The sequence below is a fragment of the Larimichthys crocea genome, chromosome XVII (genome assembly GCF_000972845.2).
Source record: "Larimichthys crocea isolate SSNF chromosome XVII, L_crocea_2.0, whole genome shotgun sequence".
Lineage (NCBI taxonomy): Eukaryota > Metazoa > Chordata > Actinopteri > Sciaenidae > Larimichthys > Larimichthys crocea.
Genome location: NC_040027.1, coordinates 22511068 through 22521554, shown reverse-complemented (window position 1 = coordinate 22521554; position 10487 = coordinate 22511068). Strand labels below are relative to the sequence as shown.

The 10487-nt window shown below is 39.5% G+C and overlaps 1 protein-coding gene and 1 pseudogene across 1 annotated transcript; both read right to left on the bottom strand.

The window, feature by feature from the left end:
* LOC113747998 (prostaglandin E2 receptor EP3 subtype-like) overlaps window positions 1–3037 on the bottom strand; it is a 6579-nt pseudogene extending 3542 nt beyond the window's left edge.
* Window positions 3038–6288: 3251 nt separating this feature from the next.
* On the bottom strand, window positions 6289–10235 carry zranb2 (zinc finger, RAN-binding domain containing 2). The gene is made up of 10 exons (XM_027290591.1): window positions 10080–10235; window positions 9364–9416; window positions 9163–9271; window positions 8612–8694; window positions 8455–8531; window positions 8197–8349; window positions 7933–8096; window positions 7367–7426; window positions 6703–6852; window positions 6289–6482 (listed from the first exon to the last, which is right to left on the bottom strand). The coding sequence occupies exons 1-10, from the start codon at window positions 10133–10135 to the stop codon at window positions 6425–6427; spliced, it is 963 nt and encodes a 320-aa protein (XP_027146392.1). The 5' UTR covers window positions 10136–10235; the 3' UTR covers window positions 6289–6424.
* Window positions 10236–10487: the final 252 nt, after the last annotated feature.

Here is a 10487-nt window from a genome sequence, read left to right as displayed (position 1 = left end):
CGTCTATTCAGCAGAATGGGTTCACAGTAATCTGATTTTGTTACAGGACCAAACATTATGTTTATTGGACACCTGTAGTTACAGATACTTGTCACAGATTGGGGTGTTATGTGGTTTTAAAAAGGGATCATGTAATGATACCGGCAGAGAGAAATCATGTTGCCGCTGTCTTTTCTGAGGGAGTAAGACTTTTCTATGAAAATGAACAGCATACTGAAAGGATGTGGTTGTTTTCTTTGCAACACAACATGCACTTGTACTAAGGTTCCTTTTCTTGTTTAATGGCTGTAATAAGTTATTTCTTTTTTGAACTGGAGCCAGAATGGGAGGATAGAGGACTGGCCCGGCACCTGAAATCACAACAAACACCACGGGAAGAAGAACAAAGTCGCAGGCGCAGACTATTAACTTCAGCTATGCTACTTGAGACAAGTTCAAGGGTACAGCAAAACAACAACAAGATGACAAAATGTGAAGATATTTCTGTAAATCTCAATTCCCATAAGCGAGTCGACAGGCTGCCTAATAATTATCAGTGCCATTGTGGTATTCCACAGAAACCCAACCTTTCGGACGAACGTGATCTAGAACGCCTCCTCTTTTTCCCTCCAGATGAGGACCTGGAGCGACTGCGCTTCTGTCTCCTCTCAGGTGAAGAGGGGTGAGCGGGACCTCTTCCGGGAGAAGCAGCCTTTCCAGACCTGGAGCTGGTCTTTTGGAGGAATAAACCAAGCACTGAGGTCAGTAATGTCAAGATAGAGTCTCCACGAGTGTGGGTATTTATCAGCTTTCTGATAAAGAGCACTTAACTACAGATCGGTACCCATACTGTAAGACTCATTGAATAAAGTGTCCTCGAAATGGTTTAAGATCTAAGAAATGTTTAGCTACTTTTCAATACACTGACATAAACTGAGAGGGCAGAGCCACCACCACTCCTGAGAGACGCTTGATGAAGACCCCAGTTGTTATTCGACTGTTGAGCCTTGATAACATTAAAACTAAACTCCGGTTGTCAAATTTTTACACTCTGGCCTAATTTAAACTTGAAATAATAAAAACCGCTGCAGCAGTTTCTAAGTTTGGACTGGGGACTGTAGTGGAGTAACACTTGCCAGTCTTAAAAAAAATCTAAGCTAAAGGGAATGGACTGCTCTGGGCTTCAGCCCCATACATACACCCTCTAAGGGAGAGAGTGCATGTCACCTCATTCACTCGGAGTGGGACCTCGAGCGAGATCCTGATCTGGAACTGGATGAGCTTCTAGAGCGGGACCTGAAAGACAAAAAACAGAACCTTTCCAATATTTCTGAACAAGAAAAAACGCTAGATGGATCACATGGCAAGCATCTAATTCTCGAAAAATACTTTACCGAACAGCCTAACTGATGAGTAAATAGCAAATTATATACTGTGGAGGAGTTTGAGAATAATCACCACATACAAGAACAAAAATAACTATATGCAACAACCGCATCAGAGCCGATTAATTAACAATTAACACTTGCAAAAGGAGAGCCGGAGGCCCTTCAAGACTACAATATCAACAATGCATTCCTTCCATCTGAGGTCAAAAACACAAAAGCTATGATAAATAAGATCATTCAGTCTGCACATGGAGTCTCTACACCACAGAAGGGGATGAGTCAAGAGAAGAGAAAACAACAAATCAGTATTGCAGGACATGTATTGATGTTGATCAGTAAATCAGAAGGAAGATTGAGCTGTACTGACATTTTGCCCGGAGTTACCCTTGACCTGTACCCTTTTACCTGGACCTCGACCGTGAACTGGAGCTGGAGGAGCGCGACGATGAGCGAGAGCGGGAAGAACCGAGGCTGCTTTTTCTTAGCTGGCTTGTCTTCATCATCATCACTGGCATCCAGGTCGTACTTTGACAGGTCTCCGTCTTCATCCTCTTCATCATCATCCTGTAGAGGAGATTTTTTTTTTTTTTTCAAATATACATTGTAATTTGTTCATATTATCAAATATTTGTTCTTTTGATTTGCATCTCCAGATATTAATCTTACATCTAATTTGTATTTGGAAAGGTCACCGTCTTCTTCCTCTGCTCTCTCTCCTTCATCATCTTTAGCTTTTGCTAACTTCTTTCTTTTCACTTTCTTTTGAAGACGATGTGTGTTGGTTTTTCCACATACTTTTTCTTTTTCCTACCAAACTGTGACTTAAAGAGAAAACACGTTCAGGACACGTCATGACTCTCTTGCATGTTTATATAGAAATTACCACATGTCAGCTGAAATGTTTAAATTATGCTCACTCATCGTATTCGCCGTCAGACTCTTCACGTTCAATGTATTCCACATTCTCTCTCTCATTGAAACCTCCGCCATAACCTGAAAGGCAAAAAAAAAAATCAATAAACGTTTTTGAAAAGCAAAAACAAACCTGACAAACTAAAATGTGTCGAGATACCTGTTCTCCTTCAAGCTTGGCATATTTCGTGTATTACACATGTTGCACTCTGACTTCTAGCCCAGTTCACGTTGCCACATCTGTATGAAAACAAGCAGGGAATTAAAAATATAATTTTTTATATTTATAAAAATAAAAAGGCCAGCTTACTAAAGTTTACTTATGTTCTTTGCTCATTTTGTCAGCCGCTTTGATAGGATAAAGACTAACTGTAAATGTAAAATACTATTTGTATTTTTTTACAATTATTAGTTTTGAACAGTTTCACAGCTTATAGCTGAGATCAGTTTACTACACCCAACAAAAAGCATCTTGATTGTGATGTTCATGAATTACACATATAAACTTACATAATAATTTAAATATCTCAAAATCCAACAGGTACATGTTCTCTATTACACTATACAAAGCCCAGTGTAGGCAGATTATCCAAATAAAAGTAGCCGTATGTTCGTCTACTTGCTCCAGTGTCTGGTCAATCAAACATTTTGGTAGTTACATAAACACGTACGTTTTGCATTGCCAGTCGTTCGCACTGAAGGCCTCTACTCTTCTCAGCCAGAGTTTTCCCAATCTCTGTTCCTCCTGCTTTCATCATCTTTGCCTCTGTGGTCTTCTCTGTAGAAACAAATGTTTTTTAGTACAGCAGATCCTTGTAAAGATGTATTAAGCTTCTGCATGAATATTACACAGGGAAAAAACTCACCCGGCCACATCTGTTACAACTGTTCTTCTAGCAAAGTCACATTTCCACACCTGCAACGACATAAAAAAATAAAACACATTACAGACACAGATAGGCTTGAGGTTGTTACTTATCGGCACATGCTGAGTGTACTACAAGAAAGAGAGCAGTGTGGGTATTTATTTTTTCATGTGCCTCACACTTTAGCTTGTTGTGTCAGGCCTGTGCACTTAAAAGCTGCAGCTGGCTTGTCTGTCACTTTAGATTTTCTTTTTTTTTTTTTTACTGCGGTTCATTTGCAACACGATACTGCTGACAACCCAAGTTAGCTCTACACTCATGCAACTTGGCTTCTCCAAAACTGTAAAAAACCACCCAGCCCTCTGGTGCTAACTATAGCTAGCTCCACCTTATGCCATCTTGTGTAAAGTAGGCGCACACTGACAGCTTATATTCGACTGTCCCACACATAACACACCACATGTACGCCCTTAATGCACGGTTCATACGTTGTGGTTTATTATGTCTGCATGAGGTAGAAATTAGATGAAAGTGAGCTCGTTTCCGTAGCTAGCACGCGTTAGCGGGAAGCACATCCTACAAGGCCTAACGTTTTTTTTTTTTTTTGCAACACGACTAGCCACACCGCAGACCTCTGCTGCAACATTTACCCACTTATGAATAAACGGGTCCTATTTTAATTCTGAGAACACTTACTTTTATCGGGACAATCCAGTCCCGTCGCTAACTCGAAAACTCTTCCCGACATGTTTTATGCCGTTACATGTGACTAGCTCCCTGGCAGGGTGGTGCCGCGCGTCCCTGCAGCGAAGTTAGCCGAGCTCTGCTGCTGCCTTCAGGGCTTTCCGGGAGCTCTTTAAACTCGCCTTTCCTGCTCGTAATTTGGAAACACGACATGTTTATACACAATACGTTTTCTGATACACATTTTTTATTATTATATCATATATGCGACAGTTTCGGAACACACACAGGCTATTTGGTACACATACTTTTTTATACAACTATTTATACAATGATGCGCTTTTTTTAACACAGGAGTTTCGATTCCAGAAAACACTGAATGCAACACTGACAAAGGACAAACCAGTTTCTCTTGAGAAACGTTTCACTATACAAAGTAGGTGGTTATATACCGAAAATAACAGTCTTTTATATGTAATAATGTATTTTCTACTCAATAATATAGAGAACAGTAATGAGTTGACATGTCATGCAAATGTCAAACACTCATTGATTACCTTGGTACAACATGGCTATGAACCTGCTATTGAATAACAGGTATACTTAACACCCTTTAGGTAGAGCTTATCATATTTTTTTTTGGAATTAACTCTGTTCATCACATACCTGAAAAACAGATTTTCTTCTATCTGTTCTATCATAAAAAGAGTGAATGTGGCTTCATAGACAGAGATCAGCGTTAAAAAAAAGAGAGTAAGTCTTCATGTTGTTGATTTGCACTGTTCAGCCTATCCTCTGAAAACAAAGACATTAAAGAAAAGAACAAGGCTGTGGTTGTCTAGGTGTCAGTATATTAATTTAATTCATGACTATTAAGATAGGATTATCAGAATCCAATTTGTAGGAGGTTAATAACCTCATTTTTCCAGTTGTGTTTTCTTGCACCAGCCAGGTTAACCCACTAGATGGCCGTTAATGTTAACGTTTGCACATGTGTTTTGGTCTATGTGGTGTACTGATAGATTGCCATACTTGTCCTTGTCGTTTAGGTGGTTCTGGTGTGAAAAAGGTAACTTCAAGAGGGCTAGAGTGTGCGTTTGGACTTAACACTCTAATTTACATATATAAATGTGTCTATAATTTATATACTCTACTAGTCTGTCGAATAGTACCTACCTAAAGCAGGAGTATATGATTACATTTGGATTGCTACACGTATTGCTTCTGCTTCTTTTACTGCCACTGTCACAAAGACATTGCAGATCATTATAGTTTACTTGCAATGTGTATATATACTTCTAGATTAATCAAATCAACGGACACATACACCCAGCTTTTAGATCAGCCGTTTCAGTACATTATAGTCAGTTTGTTGTTGCCTTGTAAGTGAACACTGTGTTTGGGTGTTACAAAAGTCGAAGTTGCACACAAAAATGCTGAACTGTTTTTAAATATAAAGCTGATTCTTACATCTTAGGTCCCCAAAAGGTAAATGTTCAGTTGCAGCAATGTAGTAAAATGATATGTACTGTGACACTTTTGACAATTTTAAAGATATCACAGCCCTGTAACACTGATTATAGTGACATTGTTACGTCCAAATTGAAGTGTTGGTGAAGTGTCTACTTGTTTTGAAGTGTCTGTCAACAGCACAGATATTAGTAGAAGTAGCACTGATCTCTCACAGATATTAAAACTCAGAACAGGTGGTTTTCCAGTGGTGTACTGTTACTGAAATAAACAGAAGATAGATGGAGTTCCAGTTATGCACTGTAAGTAAATCTGTGTTTCTTTTTCTGGATAGGACTATATTGTTGTTTTGATATTCACATATGGGTTGCCATTTGTGCTGTTATCCCATACCCATTAGAGACATTTTCCTGTGCATTGTAATCCTCTCTCTCTGAGTTTTTACCATTAGTTCCTTGTCACAGAGTATCCTTATTAGACTGCAACAGAGCTGTCTTTATTTGACCTTGGTTAGCCCGGGTCGTCCTTGCCCTCCCTACATCTTTTAATCCCTGTATGGAATAGGGGTTAATTTTTACTGTTGAAACTAATAAGAGAGTAGTTGTGCAGGAAGCAGCTCACCCTATGCTGTTGTTTGAGATGCAAATACTGTTAATGAGGAGGAGGCTTAAAGTTGCATTATTTCAAAACAAATCAAATTTCATTTGCTCAAAAAAAAAAAAAAAAAATGAAGAATGCTTTTTTTATTTTTTAGAAAAAACCAAAAAACAAAACAATTTCAGGTGTTTCCTAGGGCCAAAAAAAAAAAAAAAAAGTACTGCCACGAAGATATTCAGCAGAATGGGTTCACAGTATATCTGATTTTGTTACAGGACCAAACACTTATGTTTATTGGACACCTGTAGTTACAGATACTTGTCACAGATTGGGGTGTTATGTGGTTTTAAAAAGGGATCATGTAATGATACCGGCAGAGAGAAATCATGTTGCCGCTGTCTTTTCTGAGGGAAGTAAGACTTTTCTATGAAAATGAACAGCATACTGAAAGGATGTGGTTGTTTTCTTTGCAACACAACATGCACTTGTACTAAGGTTCCTTTTCGTGTTTTAATGGCTGTAATAAAGTTATTTCTTTTTTGAACTGGAGCCAGAATGGGAGGATCCAGAGGACTGGCCGCGGCACCTGAAATCACACAAACACCACGGGAAGAAGAACAAAGTCAGCAGGCGCAGACTATTAACATTCAGCTATGCATACTTCAGACAAGTTCAAGGGTACAGCAAAACAACAAACAAAATGACAAAATGTGAAGATATTTCTGTAAATCTCAATTCCCATAAGCGAGTCGACAGGCTGCCTAATAATTATCAGTGCCATTGTGGTATTCCACAGAAACCCAAACCTTTCGGACGAACGTGATCTAGAACGCCTCCTCTTTCTCCCTCCAGATGAGGACCTGGAGCGACTGCGCTTCTGTCTCCTCTCAGGTGAAGAGGAGGGTGAGCGGGACCTCTTCCGGGGAGAAGAGCCCTTTCCAGACCTGGAGCTGGATCTTTTGGAGGAATAAACCAAGCACTGAGGTCAGTAATGTCAAGATAGAGTCTCACGAGTGTGGGTATTTATCAAGCTTCTCTGATAAAGAGCACTTAACTACAGATACGGTTACCCAAGATACTGTAGGACTCATTGAATAAAGTGTCCTCGAAATGGTTTAAGATCTAAGAGATGTTTAGCTACTTTTCAATACACTGACATAAACTGAGAGGGCAGAGCCACCACCACTCCTGAGAGACGCTTGATGAAGACCCCAGTTGTCTATTCAGACTGTTGAACCTTGATAACATTAAAACTAAACTCAGGTTGTCAAATTTTTACACTCTGGCCTAATTTAAACTTGAAATAATAAAAACCGCTGCAGCAGTTTCTAAGTTTGGACTGGGGGACTGTAGTGGAGTAAGCACTTGCCAGTCTTAAAAAATCTAAGCTAAAGGGAATAGGACTGCTCTGGAGCTTTCAGCCCCATACATACACCCTCTAAGGGAGAGAGTGCATGTCACCTCATTCACCTGGAGTGGGACCTCGAGCGAGATCCTGATCTGGAACTGGATGAGCTTCTAGAGCGGGACCTGAAAGACAAAAAACAGAACCTTTCCAATATTTTCTGAACAAGAAAAACAGCTAGATGGATCACATGGCAAAGCATCTATTTCTCGAAAAATACTATTACCGAACAGCCTAACTGATGAGTAAATAGCAAATTATGTACATGTGGGAGAGTGTGAGAAATAATCACCACAATACAAAGACAACTAAACTATATGCAACAACCGCATCAGAGCCGATTAATTAACAGTTAACACTTGCAAAAGGAGAGCCGGAGAGCGCTTCAAGACTACAATATCAACAATGCATTCCTTCCATCTGAGGTCAAAAACACAAAAGCTATGATAAATAAGATCATTCAGTCTGCACATGGAGTCTCTAACACCACAGAAGGGGAAGAGTCAAGAGAAGAGAAAACAACAAATCAGTATTGCAGGACATGTAATTGATGTTGATCAGTAAATCAGAAGGAAGATTGAGCTGATACTGACATTTTGCCCGGAGTTACCCTTGACCTGTACCCTTTTACCTGGACCTCGACCGTGAACTGGAGCTGGAGGAGCGCGACGATGAGCGAGAGCGGGAAGAACCCGAGCGGCTGCCCTTTTTCTTAGCTGGCTTGTCTTCATCATCATCACTGGCATCCAGGTCGTACTTTGACAGGTCTCCGTCTTCATCCTCTTCATCATCATCCTGTAGAGGAAGATTTTTTTTTTCAAATATTACATTGTAATTTGTTCATATTATCAAATATTTGTTCTTTTGAATTTGCATCTCCAGATATTAATCTTACATCTAATTTGTATTTGGAAAGGTCACCGTCTTCTTCCTCCTCGTCCTCCTCCTCCTCATCATCTTCAGCTTTTGCTACTTCTTTCTTTTCACTTTCTTTTGAGGACGATGTGCTGTTGGTTTTTCCACGATACTTTTTCTTTTTCCTACCAAACTGTGACATTAAAGAGAAAACACGTTCAGGACACGTCATGACTCTACTTGCATGTTTATATAGAAATTACAACATGTCAGCTGAAATGTTTAAATTATGACTCACTTCATCGTATTCGCCGTCAGACTCTTCACGTTCAATGTATTCCACATTCTCTCTCTCATTGAAACCTCCGCCATAACCTGAAAGGCAAAAAAAATAATCAATAAACGTTTTTGAAGAGCAAAACAAAACCTGACAAACTACAAATGTGTCGAGATACCTGTTCTCTCTTCAAGCTTGGCATATTTCGGTGTATTACACATGTTGCACTCTGACCTTCTAGCCCAGTTCACGTTGCCACATCTGTATGAAAACAAGCAGGGAATTAAAAAATATCATTTTTTAAATATTTATAAAAAATAAAAAGGCCAGCTTACTAAAGTTTACTTATGTACTTTGCTCATTTTGTCAGCCGCTTTGGATAAAAGACTAACTGTAACTGTAAAATACTTTGGTAACATTTATTTGAGCAGTACAGATTATTATATTATACAGAGTATTTGAAACAGTTTCACAGCTTATTAGCTGAGATCAGTTTACTACATCACACAAAAAGCATCTTGATTAGTGTATGTTCATGAATTATCTCATATAAACTATACATAATAATTTAAATATCTACAAAATCCAACAGGTAAACTGTTACTCTATTACTACTATACAAAGCCTACGTGTAGGCAGATTATCCAAATAAAGTATAGCCGGTATGTTTGTCTACTTGCTCCAGTGTCTGGTTAATCAAACATTTTGGTAGTTACAATAAACACGTACGTTTTGCATTGCCAGTCGTTCGCACTGAAGAGGCCTCTACTCTTCTCAGCCAGAGTTTTCCCAATCTCTGTTCCTCCTGCTTTCATCATCTTTGCCTCTGTGGTCTTCTCTGTAGAAACAAAATGTTTTTTTTAGTACAGCAGATCCTTGTAAAGTATGTATTAAGCTTCTGCATGAATAATTACACAGGGGAAAACTCACCCCGGCCACATCTGTTACAACTAGTTCTTCTAGCAAAGTTCACATTTCCACACCTGCAACGACATAAAAAAATAAAACACATTACAGACACAGATCAGGCTTGAGGTTGTTACTTATTCAGGCACATGCTGAGTGTACTACAAGAAAGATGAGCAGTGTGGGTTTATTTATTTTTCATGTGCCTCCACACTATTAGCTTGTTGTGTCACAGGCCTGTGCACTTAAAAAGCTGCAGCTGGCTTGTCTGTCACTTTAGATTTTTCTTTTTTTTTACTGCGGTTCATTTGCAACACGATACTGCTGACAACCCAAGTTAGACTCTACACTCATGACAACTTGGCTTCTCCAAAACTGTAAACACCACCCAGCCCTCTGGTGCTAACTATAGCTAGCTCACCACCTTATGCCACCTTGTCTAAAGTAGGCGCACACTGACAGCTTATATTCAGACTGTCCCACACATAAACACACCACATGTACCTGCGCTTTAATGCACGGTTCATACGTTGTGTTTATTATGTCTGCATGAGGTAGAAATTAGATGAAAGTGAGCTCGTTTCCGTAGCTAGTCAGCGTTAGCGGGAAGCACATCCTACAAGGCCTAACGTTTTTTTTTTTTTGCTAACACGACTAGCCACATCAGCAGACCTCTGCTGCAACATTTACCCACTTAGTGAATAAAACAGGGTCCTATTTCATTTCTGAAGAACACTTACTTTTTATCGGGACAAATCCAGTCCCCGTCGCTAACTCGAAAACTCTTCCCCGACATGTTTTATGCCTGTTAACTGTGACTAGCTCCCTGGCAGGGTGTGCTCAGCGCGTCCATGCAGCGAGAGTTAGCCGAGCTCTGCTGCTGCCTTCAGGTGCTTCCCGGGAGCTCTTTAAACTCGCCTTTCCCTGCTCGTAATTTGGAAACACGACATGTTTATACACAATACGTTTTCTGATACGCATTTGTTATTTATTATTATCATAATAGGCGACAGTTTCGGAACACACACAGGCTATTTGTGTACACATACTTTATTTATACAACTATTTATACAATGATGCGCTTTTTTTTAACACAGGAGTTTCGATATTCCAGAAAACACTTGAATGCAACACTGACAAAGGACAAA